This window comes from Coregonus clupeaformis, chromosome 12 (assembly GCF_020615455.1).
Source record: "Coregonus clupeaformis isolate EN_2021a chromosome 12, ASM2061545v1, whole genome shotgun sequence".
NCBI classification, from domain to species: domain Eukaryota; kingdom Metazoa; phylum Chordata; class Actinopteri; order Salmoniformes; family Salmonidae; genus Coregonus; species Coregonus clupeaformis.
The window spans coordinates 37,605,600-37,621,582 of NC_059203.1; the positions used below are offsets into that span (position 1 = coordinate 37,605,600).

At 45.3% G+C, this 15,983-nt stretch overlaps 2 protein-coding genes across 2 annotated transcripts in view; both read left to right on the forward strand.

The window, feature by feature from the left end:
- The window catches only part of LOC121578770 (collagen alpha-1(VII) chain-like), a 33,006-nt gene extending 32,078 nt beyond the window's left edge, over positions 1-928 (forward strand). The window contains exons 59-62 of the mRNA XM_045224008.1: positions 50-166; positions 249-326; positions 701-797; positions 921-928. Coding sequence (XP_045079943.1) covers positions 50-166; positions 249-326; positions 701-797; positions 921-928 — 300 coding nt within the window. The remainder of the gene's footprint in view (positions 1-49; positions 167-248; positions 327-700; positions 798-920) is intronic.
- LOC121577587 (collagen alpha-1(VII) chain-like) lies at positions 929-6,125 on the forward strand. Its single transcript, XM_041891318.2, has 6 exons — positions 929-969; positions 1,225-1,233; positions 2,138-2,269; positions 3,160-3,222; positions 3,852-4,034; positions 5,241-6,125. Exons 1-6 carry the CDS (start codon positions 954-956, stop codon positions 5,267-5,269), a joined length of 432 nt encoding a protein of 143 aa, XP_041747252.1. The 5' UTR covers positions 929-953; the 3' UTR covers positions 5,270-6,125.
- Positions 6,126-15,983: the final 9,858 nt, after the last annotated feature.

Below are 15,983 nucleotides of genomic sequence, written 5' to 3' on the forward strand. Positions count from 1 at the left end.
CATTGTAAATGGTATCTGTCTGTGGCTCTCTCCCTCTTCCTCTCTACAGGGCCCCTCAGGTATCCCCGGCCCCCCAGGCCCCAGAGGAGTAGATGGGGCCTCTGGACTGACAGGGTCTCAGGGACCCGCTGGAGCTAAGGGCCCTGAAGGCCTCCAAGGACAGAAGGTATTCACTTGCTTTGGTTGTTGATGCTATCTAGTTGTGTTGTAAATTAAACATGGTTCAACGTGGTTGTTGTCGTTGTCAGGGGGAGCGGGGGCCTCTTGGTCCTGCCATGATAGGTCCACGCGGTATCCCAGGTATACCAGGAGACAGAGGCGAGCAGGTGAGTTTCTCCTCTCTACTGTGCAGTATGTCTGCTTATACAGTATCTAACTGCAACTGTCCCTCAATAACTCCCTCAAACTGGCCACAGCACAGACACAGCAGTGACACTGGGGACCTTTTTCTAAACATTGTGCACTATATGGAAAGTTTGGAGACTTGGAAGGTTTTGTAAAGACATAATACATTTAATCCCTGAAAACACAGCTGTTGTTCCTTTCCAGTTTATATTTCTGGTCCTTCGAGGTGGATATGTACCCAGTGCTTAGTACATCTGACCTTGGGATCATAGAGCTATTAGTTTGTTCAAGTGCTCCGAGAACAGTTTCTTTGTCAGCTGTGTGCTGTGTGTTCTAATACCTGTCTCTGCTGCAGGGGGAGTTGGGTCCAGATGGAGCCAAGGGAGACAGAGGAGAGCCAGGCTTGACGGTCAGTGCTTCACCTGGGCCTCGGCCAAATCTGCTGACTCTACCACCAACCTGCCTACACAGACACACACACATATGCACACAAATACACAAACACACACATTATAAGGCTGTCACGTCTCTCGGTCTCTTACTCTCCTCCTCTTCCCCTCTGGCTCTTTGTGCAGGAGGATGAGATTCGGATATACGTCCGCACAGAAATGAGCCAACACTGTGGTAAGTCTTAAAGTCGCCTGCCAAAACCCCAAAGTCCCAATCCAACATGCTGGTGTCCTCAGTTAAACTTCAGTTCCTCATCATCAAGTGAAACAAGTAATGGTGCTAACACATCTCTATTGAACATAATGCTCCACAGAGTGTGATTCAGATCCTCTGTCCATTTAGTTATTCTCAGTGCTATTGACTTTCCCTGTAATGAAAGAGAGAGTAACATTCTCTTTTCCTCTCCTCCCCTTTCTCTTTGTCTTTCAGCTTGTGGAGGTGAGTGGGGATCAGTCTGACTCGTGGACCAGGTGGGATAAGGGCAGTAGCTAGCTTTGGCATTAACGTTTCCATTAGATGTATTATTAGTTGTATGTAGTCAATGTGTTTTTGGTTCTGACGTGTCTGTACTATGTAGTCTTGGTTCTGTTGTTATGTGGTGTGGTCCATGTAGGTGGATATCTGTTCTAATCAATGCTTGAAGTGTGCCAGTGCTGACCTGCTCAGAATATTGGCTCTAAAATATGATGAGTACTGGCAACTAAATATAAATAGTACCGGCACCCAAAATGAGTACTGGTATCTATTTCAGTCCACTTCAACCACTGGTTCTACTGTATGTTCTCATGGGTGTATATGTTATGTTTTGGTGGTGTCTGGTGGCTATGTTTATGTGTGTTACTGACCAGCGTGGATGTCCTGTTATTGTTTTTATGTTCCTGGCCCCTCTTCCTTTCCCCCCTGTCCCCCATCCCGGCCGGCTCTCAGGTGTTGTTGTGACAGAAATCCTGCCCCGCCCCAGGGCGCGCCCTGCTCCAGAGCAACAGCTGGCCCGGCAGGGCGAGGAGGGCAAGGATGGTGAGTGTGTCCGTCCATCTGTCCAACTGTCCTTCTGTCCCTCATCTCTACCCCATCAGTCTCTATGTCTGTCTGTCTGTCTGTCCGTCAGTGTGTCTTAACAAACAGCCCAGGGGGATGCTGTGTCTGGTTCTAAACAATGGGCCCTGTTTTCTCATCAGTAATCTCTGAACTGAGTGGACTGAGCCCCTGGTGAAAGTCCAGTGTTGCGCTGTAGGAGTTGGGTGGTGTCTCCCCTCTGGCCGTGGGGTGGTCAGTGAGGGGTCGGGGTTAGGGGTTAGGGTTGTGATCGGTGTGGCGCCCCCTGCCCTGTGCTGTGTTGCAGGGCGTGAGCTGCGTGTGGTGGTGAACACCAATGACCCCGACTATGAAGACATCTACTCTATAGAGAGTTATGATGATCCCATGGCTATGGAGCAGAGCATCCACCTTAGCCCCGCTGCGAATCAGAACGATGGTAGGTCTCACGCACACACCCTTAAAGGGATAGTTTGGGATTTTGGCAATAAACTTCCCCAGAGTCAGATAAACTTGTGGATACCATTTTTATGTCTCTGCATCCAGTATGTAGAAAGTTAGAGGTAGTTTTGTGAGCCAATGCTAATTAGCATTAGCGCAATGAATGGAAGTCTACAGCTCCCATAGACTTCCAGTCATTATGCTTACGCTAGTTAGCAATTTAAAAATGGCATCCGTGAGTTCATCTGACTCTGAGGAAGTAGATAAAGGGTTTCAGTGCCAAAATCCCAAACTATACATTTAACCCTCAATCTAACTTTAGTCTCCCGAGTGGCGCAGTGGTCTAAGGCACTGCATCGCAGTGCTAGCTGTGCCACTAGAGATCCTGGTTCGAATCCAGGCGTAGCCGGCCGCGACCGGGAGACCCATGGGGCGGCGCACAATTGGCCCAGGGTAGGGGAGGGAATGGAATCGAACCAGGATTTGAACCAGCTCAGTTGGTAGAGCATGGCTCTGGATAAGAGCGTCTGCTAAATTACTATAAAAAAATCACACACTGAGCACAGTCTAACACACAAACCAACCCTGAATCCCCTTCACACACTACCATCAACATGCAGCTTCCTGGGTGTCTCTGTTGTGTACAGTGGTCTGTTCTTAACTTGAGATACATGGGTATATATAGCAGTCTTGCAAATCTCTAATTTCCAACAATATGGGATTTACGTGAAACGTTAAATTATGTGCATGTTTCTCAAATTAGGATTGTATTTGTGCGTTTTATTGTGTTGTTGATGCAAAGTGTGTCTGTTTTGTGTTGTTAGTGTGCTTATTACAGGGTGTCTGTTGATGGATGTTGATGTTTGTTGTATGATTGTGTGTCGACAGGTGAGACTGTCACTGTTGACCCTCTGAAAGCAAAAAGGCCCAGGAGAGAGGTCAAAGGGGAAGGTAAACCCCGCCCACCTCCTCCTCTTCACTACTGGGGCGTTTCAAGGGTTAACTCCGCCTCCACATCTCTGCATGCCACGGGCCTCTCTAGCATGATGGTTATTGATGTTAATCTCTGAAGCACATATACACACACTCACAGAAAAAAATTAACCAGTTGAGAAATCGTTTTTATTTTCTTTGATTGCTGTCGATAACTAATCAAAACACCCAAGCATATCTGAATTTGGGCACATTGAATTGTTTTTGTTTGGCAAATTGACAAAAGTTACTAATAATAATATACATAGAATTATACTGAAAACATTTTGTTTTATAAAACTTGAATGGATTTGACCTTACAAGCCATCTTCAGCTTTTATCCCAGATATAGAATTTAGATTTTCTATCTCTTAAAGACTGTTAATTGTATGGTCACTTATTTCATGTTCATCACATAATGTTAAGCTACTGTTAATACTAACATCACATTCAACTAACATTCACCTAGCTTACTGTACCTTTTGGAGCTTGTACCACTCACTGTGGCTAAGCCTCTGTTCTGATTTCAGCTTTTTGGCCACTCGCTCGCTCTCTCTCTCTTTCTCACTGTGATTTTCCTCACCGTGTGTGTGTGTGATGTATTCCAGCTCCAGTGGACCTTTGCGTGTTGCCCCTGGAGGAGGGCAGCTGTGGGAGGTTTACTTTGCGCTGGTACTTTAACAGCCAGGTGCAAGCCTGTAGACCCTTCATCTACAGCGGCTGTGAGGGCAACGCCAACCGCTTCCTCCATCAGGAGACCTGTGAGGAGCGCTGCTTCCCCGAGGACACAGGTACACACACACACACACACACACACACACACACACACACACACACAGACAGAACTGTTCAAACACGCAAGCACACATAGTAGCTTACTGTGCACACACACACATATCAATCAATCAAATGTATTTATAAAACCCTTTTTACATCAGCAGTTGTCACAAAGTGCTATACAGAAACCCAGCCTAAAACCCCAAAGAGCAAGCAATGCAGATATAGAAGCATGGTGGCTAGGAAAAACTTCCTTTCTAGGCAGGAACCTAGGAATAAACCTAGAGAGGAACCAGGCTCTGAGGGGGCACGAAACCGGACAGGAAGATCATGCCAGTGACTCAACCCACTCAAGTCGACTATAGCGAAAAAAGCCTGGCAAGATGTGATGCACCCCTCCTAGGGACGGCATGGGAGAGCGCGAGCAAGCCAGTGACTCAGTCCCCGTAATAGGGCCAGGCAAAGACAGCAAGGGTGTTTCGTCAATCCAGTGCCTTGCCGTTCACCTTCACACCCCTGGGCCAGACTACACTCAATTATAGGACCTACTGAAGAGATTAGTCTTCAGTAAGGACTTAAAGGCTGAGACCGAGTCTGCGTCTATCACATGGCTCGGCAGATCATTCCATAAAAATTAAGCTCTATAGGAGAAAGTCCTGCCTCCAGCTGTTTGCTTAGAAATTCTAGGAACAATAAGGAAGCGTGCGTCTTGCGACCGTAGCATATGTGTAGGTATGTACGGCAGGACCAAATCGGAGAGATAGGTAGGAGCAATCCATGTAATGCTTTTGTTGGTTAGCAGTAAAACCTTGAAATCCACCCTAGCCTTAACAGGAAGCCAGTCTATCACTGCCTAGCACTGGAGTAATGTGATCACATTTTATTTTTCTAGTCAAGATTCTAGCAACTGTATTTAGCACTAGCTAAAATGTATTTAGTGCCTTATTCGGGTAGCCGGGGAGTAGAGTATTGCAGTAGTCTGGGGAGACACCTTGTGTTGGATGTTATTACATAGATTTGATTACATGTTATTACAGGTTTAATCAAGTTGTGTTTGTGTTTGTGTGTGTGTGTGCATGTGTGGGGGTGTGTGGGTGTTGGTTGAGACCCACAATAGGAGGCTTAAGACCTGGACATACATCATGCTGAATACACACATTCATGCTGCACATACACGCACATACAAATATATCTCCAAAACGGATTGTGTTTTGTTGCAGATGCTGTTCCTTTGAAAAAGGGGCGATGATGAAGCGCATGTCATGACCACCTCCTCTCCACCCTAAAGAATGGCAACACAATATTTAAAGCTATAAACATTGGCAGGGTTTTGAATATACAGCATATAGCATTGATGGATCTTGGCTCATGGCCACAGGTCACGTTGATAATTTGATTATTTATTTCAAGTACATTTATATTACGTTAACTCTGCAGCCAAACTTTTAAATCCCCCTCAGAATTACATCAAGCGATTACAGCAGCACCGTATTACAGGAAGAAAATGTTGTCCAAACATTGATGCAACCATACCACAGAATGCAGAATCTGTCTTTGGTGTACAGGTAATGAGTTCGAAATCTGTCTACTAAATAGCTGTTCTGTATATATAAAGAGGTGTGCACAATAGATGTTATCATATTTGTCCAATGTGATGTACATATAAATGTATATTTTTATTACCTGGAAAATAGTGTTTTGTGTGTCCTAATGATTCATGTTAAACTCTGCATGTTTTAAACTGACAGAGAAAAGGTGCTATTTTAAAAGGTATTTTTGTATTGCACATTTCATTTGTTGTTTTCAAAGAAAAATGGAAGTTTGTATTTTCACCAAGTTTGATGTTCAAATTGCAAAAAGCACACTCATGCTGCCTTGGAAACATTACTCATTGTTTTATGAAATATATGAATAAACCAGAACATTTGAATAATAGTATTTCTACAATGTTTAAAAAAAAATGAAAAATACTTTTAGTAGTGTTAGTTTGGATAGGGCTTGGGTCAGCACACTGGGATATATGATAATGTACGGCTAGCTTAGAAGTATATACAGTGCATTCGGAAAGTATTCAGACCGCTGTACTTTTTCCACATTTTGTTACATTACAGCCTTATTCTAAAATTTATTAAATTGTTTTTACAGACAATACCCCATAATGACAAAGCAACAGCAGGTTTTTAGAAATGTTAGCACATTTATAAAATAAACTGAACTATTACATTTACATTAGTATTCAGACCCTTTACTCAGTGCTTTGTTGAAGCACCTTGGCAGCGATTACAGCCTCGAGTCTTCTTGGGTATGACGTTACAAGCTTGGCACACCTGTATTTGGGGAGTTCCTTCCAATCTTCTCTGCAGATCCCCTCAAGCTCTGTCAGGTTGGAGGGGAGTGTCGCTGCACAGCTATTTTTAGGTATCTCCAGAGATGTTTGATCGGGTTCAAGTCCGGGCTCTGGCTGGGCCACTCAAGGACATTCAGAGACTTGTGTGGTTAAGGTTGTTGTCCTGTTGTAAGGTGAATCTTCAACCCAGTCTGAGGTCCTGAGCGGTCTGGAGCAGGTTTTCAACAAGGATCTCTCTGTATTTTGCTTCGTTCATCCCCACAGGATGATGCTGCAACCACCATGCTTCACCGTAGGGATGGTGCCTGGTTTCCTCCAGACGTGACGCTTGGCATTCAGGCCAAAGAGTTCAATCTTGGTTTCATCAGACCAGACAATCTTGTTTCATAGTCAGAGTCCTTTAGGTGCCTTTTGGCAAACTCCAAGCAGGCTGTCATGTGCTTTTTACTGAAGAGTGGCTTCCGTCTGGCCACTCTACCATAAAGGCCTGACTGGTGGAGAGCTGCAGAGATGGTTGTCCTTCTGGAAAGTTCTCCCATCTCCACAGAGGAACTCTGGAGCTCTGTCAGAGTGACCATCGGGTTCTTGGTCACCTCCCTGACCAAGGCCCTTCTCCCCCGATTGGTCAGTTTGGCCAGGCGGTCAGCTCCAGTGAATCATACCATACCCCAATGAATCATAGCATTCCCCAGTGAATCATGAATCACAGTCCTATAGATCAGTGCAGAGGGGGCTGCGCCTGTCCCCATGTGTTAGTACTGCACCCTAACATTTTATTTTACATTTTAGTCATTTAGCAGACGTTCTTATCCAGAGCGATTCATAGTTAGTGCATTCATCTTAAGATAGCTAGGTGAAAAAAAACACATCACAGTCATAGCAAGTACATTTTTCCTCAATAAAGTAGTTATCATCCATCGATCATCTATCTAACGCCTTTCAGTTAGCAGGATGCAGAGGCACGTTCTGAAGTCCTCGAGTGACCTTGTCCGCAGAGTATGTGGTTGGCAGAGTGCTAGAGTAGTAGGAACAAGCTAAGAGGAGGACGGCGCATGCCAAGAAGTCACTCTTTCTCCCTCTCTACTTCTCTCCTCCCCTCACTCCCTCTCTCTTTCCATATCCCACTGTCTCCTGCAGTCTTCCCTAAGTACTCCAAGGGCTGTTGCCATGGCAATAAACATTTACTGCCATGTATTTTTTGCTTCCATTGCCCTTTACCTTGCTCAGTCAAATGATATATGTAACTTTGACACTATTATGCAATCCTCAGGTAACCATAGTATGTCTTATCTTAAGCACCGTACAGTACATCTGTGTGGTGATGACCAACCATGCACTGTGTGTGTTTGGGTGTGTTTGCCCCCCCTTCTCTGTGTCCTATTTTACCCATCAGCTCCATTCAGGCTTTGGCTGATGTCTTACAGTGAGGGAAAAAATTATTTGATCCCCTGCTGATTTTGTACATTTGCCCACTGACAAAGAAATGATCAGTCCATAATTTTTATGGTAGGTTTATTTGAACAGTGAGAGACAGAATAGCAACAACAAAATCCAGAAAAACGCATGTAAAAAATGTAATAAATTGATTTGCATTTTAATTAGGGAAATACGTATTTGACCCCCTCTCAATCAGAAAGATTTCAGGCTCCCAGGTGTCTTTTATACAGGTAACGAGCTGAGATTAGGAGCACACTCTTAAAGGAAGTGCTCCTAATCTCAGCTTGTTACCTGTATAAAAGACACCTGTCCACAGAAGCAATCAATCAATCAGATTCCAAACTCTCCACCATTGCCAAGACCAAAGAGCTCTCCAAGGATGTCAGGGACAAGATTGTAGACCTACACAAGGCTGGAATGGGCTACAAGACCATCACCAAGCAGCTTGGTGAGAAGGTGACAACAGTTGGTGCGATTATTCGCAAATGGAAGAAACACAAAATAACTGTCAATCTCCCTCGGCCATGCAAGATCTCACCTCGTGGAGTTGCAATGATCATGAGAATGGTGAGGAATCAGCCCAGAACTACACTTGTCAATGATCTCAAGGCAGCTGGGACCATAGTCACCAAGAAAACAATTGGTAACACACTACGCCGTGAAGGACTGAAATCCTGCAGAGCCCGCAAGGTCCCCCTGCTCAAGAAAGCACATATACATGCCCGTCTGAAGTTTGCCAATGAACATCTGAATGATTCAGAGGAGAACTGGGTGAAAGTGTTGTGGTCAGATGAGTTCAAAATCGAGCATCAACTCAACTCGCCGTGTTTGGAGGAGGAGGAATGCTGCCTATGACCCCAAGAACACCATCCCCACCGTCAAACGTGGAGGTGGAAACAACATGCTTTGGGGGTGTTTTTCTGCTAAGGGGACAGGACAACTTCACCGCATCAAAGGGACGATGGACGGGGCCATGTACCGTCAAATCTTGGGTGAGAACCTCTTTCCCTCAGCCGGGGCATTGAAAATGAGTAGTGGATGGGTATTCCAGCATGACAATGACCCAAAACACACGGCCAAGGCAACAAAGGAGTGGCTCAAGAAGAAGCACATTAAGGTCCTGGAGTGGCCTAGCCAGTCTCCAGACCTTAATCCCATAGAAAATCTGTGAAGGGAGCTGAAGGTTCGAGTTGCCAAACGTCAGGATCGAAACCTTAATGACTTGGAGAAGATCTGCAAAGAGGAGTGGGACAAAATCCCTCCTGAGATGTGTGCAAACCTGGTGGCCAACTACAAGAAACGTCTGACCTCTGATTGCCAACAAGGGTTTTGCCACCAAGTACTAAGTCATGTTTTGCAGAGGGGTCAAATACTTATTTCCCTCATTAAAATGCAAATCAATTAATAACATTTTTGACATAGGTTTTTCTGGATTTTTTTGTTGTTATTCTGTCTCTCACTGTTCAAATAAACCTACCATTAAAATTATAGACTGATAATTTCTTTGTCAGTGGGCAAACATACAAAATCAGCAGGGGATCAAATACTTTTTTCCCTCACTGATCATCCAAGGAGTGTGTTAGTGAGGGCATTCAAAGTTCCCTGTTCTGCTAGACTTTAACTCATTTAAAGTCTGTAAGCATTTATTTGGCCTATTGATCCGAACCTTGGTTACACCCTGCAGGACTTTTGGCTGCTCTCTCTGCTGCCAGTAAGCAGTTTCACTGGAAACAAATTAGAATTAGAAATTGATATTATACACCTTACTCTCTGCCTCTTTATAAATCCCCTATCTACCTCTCTCAATTACTATTAGCGGAGGGGCTATAATGCATGGCAGATATATATTCAGGGATGTGATTAAATGCTTATGAAGGCATTTAAGATCCACAAATTGAAGCGAAAAGTGCAAAATTGAGAGCTGATCATGGTAGCAATACTCATGACATAGTTGAGAAGTTCTGGAGAGACAAAGTGTGTGCAGAGGCACAGTATGAGAAGCAATGACCTTTCTCCTTTTCACCCCCCCCCTCTTCTCACTCTCTCCCTATCTCTCTCTCTCTCTCTCGCTTACACACACACACACAAACAGGTTGTTTTGTTTGATGGGGTTTTGCATTAGAATATTCTCTTCATTATGACAGTGCAGATTATGAGCCACCTGAATGCCTGTGCCAGAGTGGCTGAGCATTATTAAAAGTCTCTCTGGGGCTGTCTCAGGCTCATAAACCCACATTAACATATGCAATTTCTCATACCTGCCAGCTGTCATTCACTATTTCACTCTCCATTCCAATTTATGCTAAAACTATTGACGGACCCAGTTTTATTAGGTTGTTTTTGTCGCAATGCTCTCCCCCACCCCTCACACAGACGTGTGCACATACAACAATGCACACTTACACAATGCACGTACACAGTGCATTTACACACACACACTCTCTCTCCCTACCTCTGGCTCCCTCTCAACTCTATCAGGACAAAGAACTGCCATTGACTGAGAGGTGGCTCAACTTACCTTTCTCCCCTGGCCGGTGCAGTGCTGGACTGCTCTCAAGTGTTCTTTGGCTTTACCAACATGAGAGGATCTGTAAGAGCATCTCTTACTCTCTGGCTCTCTTCCTCCTCCCTCTCTCCTCCGTCTATCTTTATCTCTCGGATGAAACAAGGATAATTGTGCAGCTGAGCAGGAAGTGGAGAGTGGTGGAAATGAGCCGTCGTTTAGAGAGAGAACAAGAGAGCGCGAGAGGGAGCGAGAGGCTGAGAAAGAGAGACGGAGGGAGGGAAGAGAGAGGACTTGAGGCAAGTTGAGTTCCCCCGACCCTGCCCTGCTTTTACCTCCACCCTGGGACAATGTCACCCTGCCTTTTCTATCAAGTCAATTGACCCTCTTGAGCTCTATGGTATTTAATCCAGGGGGGGTTCTATTCCAGTCCTGGGGTTCTCCTCAGCTGACACAATTTTTTTTCTTCCAAGCCAACACTAACACACCTGATTCAACAAATCAACAAGCTCTTGAGTAGTTGAATCAGGTGATGCTCATTTTAATCACCTAAACCAGTGGTGTCAAACTCATTCCATGGATGGCCTAGTGTCTACTGGTTTTAGTTTTTTCCTTTCAATTAAGACCTAGACAACCAGGTGAGGGGCGTTCCTTACTAATCAGTGACCTTAATTAATCAATCAAGTACAAGGGAGGCTCGAAATACCCGCAGACACTCTGCCCTCCGTGGAATGAGTTTGACCAAAGATTATGGGATTTACTGACACGATACATGTCTCTCCGCCCTAACAATTGGAGTCGTTGTCCACAAAGCGGCACGGCGGGTTGTCTAGCTCCAGCCTATCCTTTCTTTGGATTGGTGGATACATCTCATTATTGTAATCCTTTTTTGAATATTCAATGAGGGTTGTTGACGTCAACCGCCTGTATTCAATGGAGAGAGACTCTATGTTACTAACCTCATGCCATGAATATGCACAGCCATCTCGAGACAACTCCGATATAAATTGCTTTATCTCAAAGTTGTCGGGATGTCACGTGTCCCACTTATATCAGTACACTCCTAACAACGTAAGCATTACGAAACTTCTATTAGATCAAATAAACTTCACATAGCAAATAATTTGACACTCATTGACCTCCATACAAATAATCCTTGCTTGGTGGGCGAAACAACTAAAAAACACCACCTGCTGGTTTGACAAATGTGGCCTAAACGATTCTTCATTTCACAGTGATAACTGATAGCCTAGCTAGAGTTAAGAGTTTTTTGGCACAAAATGGCCAACGTGGACCACCCAGTTGCACCAGTCAACCAACAGTCAATTCCACAATGACCTCCATGAACCACTCTGTCTAGACTCCAGAACCATGTGATCATTACTGGAATTAGCTCCTCTGTCTTCCTGTGCAGTTTTTGACCACACCTGGGCCAGTCAAATGACTCCTTTAGGTAATTAATTATTGATTCAAATTCGTTCAAAGTTTTCTTTTGAAAACACTTAACAAGGTTGACCTTAAGTACACACACACACAGCTGTCAGCTCTCCAGAGGTAAAGAGGGATATGTTAGAAGGTTAGGTATAACACCTGCCATTGTCTGGGGTCATTCAATGCAGACAGATTTGTGTGTGTGTGCAAACACTGAGAGGAAGAAGACACAGGTCCCTTTTTCCTTGTCCCTCCCGCGTGTATTGTTATTGGCATGATGCTTCTGCATCAGGAGTGGAGCTGCACTCTATAATAATGTGTCAGCTTAGATTACTGGACTCCAGACCTGCTTCTCTTTCGTCACTGGTCATTTTGTGAAGGTGAAGGATGCTCTCTAGAGTGGAGGCTTATGCTATTGTGAACCGTTGTGACGCCATCAGCCATACATGTGGAATATGGTGGAGATTTATTAAAGATGGGATGCGGAGGTGAGCGAGAGAACAGATGCCAGGGAATGAGGGAGGGGAGGAGAGGGTGGGAGGGGTTGACAGAAGGGGGTGAGGGGGAGAGGGGGTGAGCTGACGGATAGGTACATGGGTCACTGGCAGCCTGGGAGAACAGACTGGGGAGGGTGGAGGTGGAGGAAAAGGGGGATGAGGAGGAGGGGAGGTAGGGGTTGCAGTGACAGGTCAATGCGCTTCTCATCCTCTATCTGTCTGGATGCCCCCTATGGTGCTGTGGAATTAAAGATGTCTAGACTGGACAGGAAGCCTCCCTTATACACACACAGGCACGTACACACACACTGGCACATGTACACAACGTGTACATTTAGGCACAATTGTATAAACGCTTATACAGTGCATTCGGAAAGTATTCAGACCCCTTGACTTTTTCCACATTTTGTTATGTCACAGGATTTCAATTTTTTTTGCAAATGTACTACAAATAAAAAAACGGAAATATCACATTTACATAAGTATTCAGACCCTCTCAAGCTCTGTCAGGTTGGATGGAGAGCGTCGCTGCACAGCTATTTTCAGGTCTCTCCAGAGATGTTCGATCGGGTTCAAGTCCTGGCTCTGGCTAGGACTCTCAAGGACATTCAGAGACTTGTCCCAAAGCCACTCCTGCGTTGTCTTGGCTGTGTGCTTAGGGTCGTTGTCCTGTTGGAAGGTGAACCTTCGCCCCAGTTTGAGGTCCTGAGCGCTCTGGAGCAGGTTTTCATCAAGGATCTCTCTGTACTTTGCTCCTTTAATCTTTCCCTCGATCCTGACTAGTCTCCCAGTCCCTGCTGCTGAAAAACATCCCCACAGCATGATGCTGCCACCACCATGCTTCACCGTAGGGATGGTGCCAGGTTTCCTCCAGAAGTGACGCTTGGCATTCAGGCCAAAGAGTTCAATCTTCGTTTCATCAGACCAGAGAATCTTGTTTCTCATGTTCTGAGAGTCCTTTAGGTGCCTTTTGGCAAACTCCAAGTGGGCTGTCATGTGCCTTTTACTGAGGAGTGGCTTCCGTCTGGCCACTCTACCATAAAGGCCTGATTGGTGGAGTGCTGCAGAGATGGTTGTCCTTCTGGAAGGTTCTCCCATCTCCACAGAGGAACTCTGGAGCTCTGTCAGAGAGACCATCGGGTTCTTGGTCACCTCCCTGACCAAGGCCCTTCTCCCCCTATTGCTCAGTTTGGCCGGGCGGCCAGCTCTAGGAAGAGTATCGGTGGTTCCAAACTTCTTCCATTTAAGAATGATGGGATGCCACTGTGTTCTTGGGGACCTTCAATGCTGCAGGCATTTTTTGGTACCCTTCCCTCGACACAATCCTGTCTCGGAGCTCTACGGACAATTCCTTTGACCTCATGGCTTGGTTTTTGCTCCGACATGCACTGTCAACTGTTGGACCTTATATAAACAGGTGTGTGCCTTTCAGTGGCGGCTGGCCGATAGAGGGCGCTAGGGCGCCGCCCCCTTAAATAAAATTATTTTAAAAAATAAAATAAATAAAAATAATAATAATAATAATAAAAACATCAGTATGTCAATATTTGTGTGTTTGAAATATGGAATGCACACAGTAATATGTGTAAGATATGATAGAAAATCATATTCGCAACCTTTCCTCTGCCTGTCAAACGCCTCGTCAGCTCTGGGCGATACAGAAAGTGCCCCGAGGAGGCGGGTCTACGTAGCAGTTAAGCCAATTGCTAATTTAAGATATGAATGTATGACATAAAATGTAGCTAATCAGCGATTTTAATTCGAATCCAAGGAGGGCGATTATTTTATCGCCCCAAGCTCGCCCCTGATAAAATAAGGACCGGGCTCCAGTGGCGCCATTTTTACTAGACGACAATGGCGAGCGCAAACGTTACTCCTCCAAGACCCAACCCTAACTCGGTGAAATCTCTCCTCCAAGATCCGTTTGAGAGGAGAACTTTGTCAGAGAAAGTTCGGGTGAAAGAGCTGGGCCCAGATCAACCTGACCTCTCAATCAGACAGCAGGCTAGCGAGAAAGGGAAGCAGTATATGCGCGGCTTCTCCCGTAGCTGGTACACCAGGAAGGCTTGGCTAGCTGGGTGCACTGATGCTAATGCTTTATTTTGCTTTCCGTGCTTGCTTTTTAAAACGACGGGGTCAGATTCAGCATGGACAGGTACCGGAGTGAGGGATATGAAGCACCTGTCAGAGAAGGTAAAGAAACATGAGAACACCAGGGCACACATGGACAACTCTGTAAAGCTAGCTGTATTAGGAAAGGTGAACATTGCTACGCAGCTGGATGACTGCCACAGGATTGCGGTGAGGAAACACAATGAGGAGGTGGATAAAAACAGGCACATTCTATCCAAAATTATCGATTGTGTGAAGTTCTGTGGGGCTTTTGAGTTGGCCTTGCGTGGGCACGAGGAGACTGACTCCTCGGACAACCCCGGCATTTTCCGGGGCTTAGTGGATTTTGTTGCCTCCCTCGACAGTGTGCTGGAGGAGCACCTGAAGACAGCTACCGTTTTTAAGGGCACGTCAAAGACGATACAGAACGAGCTGTTGGACTGTATGCTGTCAGTGCTTAAGGATTACATCCTGGAGGAAGTAAAGAGTGCTGATTTTATCGCCATTCAAGCTGACGAGACGACTGACGTTTCCACCCACTGCCAGTTGGTGCTTGTGATACGCTACATCGATGCTAAAAGTAACGTCCAAGAGCGTTTTTTCGAGTTCATTTTGATCGAGAACGCAACCGCCGACACCATCGCTACAGCGCTGCTGGAGAGGCTCAGCACCATACTCTCACATGGACAAAAGGCCAAACTTATTGCCCAGGCTTACGACAGAGCAAGTGTGATGAGGGGGAGCCACCGGCGGAGTGCAGCGTAAAATAGTGGATGTGTACGAAAATGCGCACTACGTCCACTGCTATGCACATCAGCTGAACCTCATCATGCAGCAGGCTACTTCACGCATCCCCAGGATCGGCACTTTCTTTTCCGACCTTGCAGGATTTTCTGCTTTCTTCTCCAGGTCTCCCAAGCGAACCACCGTGCTTGACGAAGTGGTTGCGCATAGACTCCCAGAGCCTCTACAACACGGTGGAACTTCCACAGTCGCGCTGTAAACACTGTGTACGAGTACAGGGATGACCTCCTAACGTGTTTCCAGACCATCAGAGACTCTGGGAACTTTGATGCCCCGACTGTCAGAGAGGCGGGGGCTTTGTGAGGATGCTCGAAGACGAGGCTTTCTGTTTTTTCCTGGCACTGTTCCACAAGATCATGCCAAATGTGGACATGCTTTTCAGCCAGCTGCAGAAGAGGAACATCGACCCTGTCTTCATTAAAGCACTTGTCCAGAGGTTCACAGACAGCATGCTAACAATCAGGTAAATAACTATATTTACTATTGGCTGATAAAGATGTTGTTAGAAAGATGAATAGTTCACTTACAACAGTTTAAAAGCCTAAATGTGTCTGGTCATCAAAGTGAGTGATTATCATAGAGCCGTCACAATTATATTTGTTTTAGTATTTTAAAAGGAAAGAGAAGACACAATCAGACGTTGATAATAATGCAGGAAAGTACTACACAGTTTGTAATAATTATTCAGGTGTCCACCAGGTCAATTTCTAGAAGAGGCCTAGTTGTTATTGAAGATTAACTTTATTGCTAAGTGCACAGCAGAACAAAATGATGTTGCATCCCTCTCACAAATGTAATAGAAAAAGGCTTTAAAACGTAATAACATCAGTTA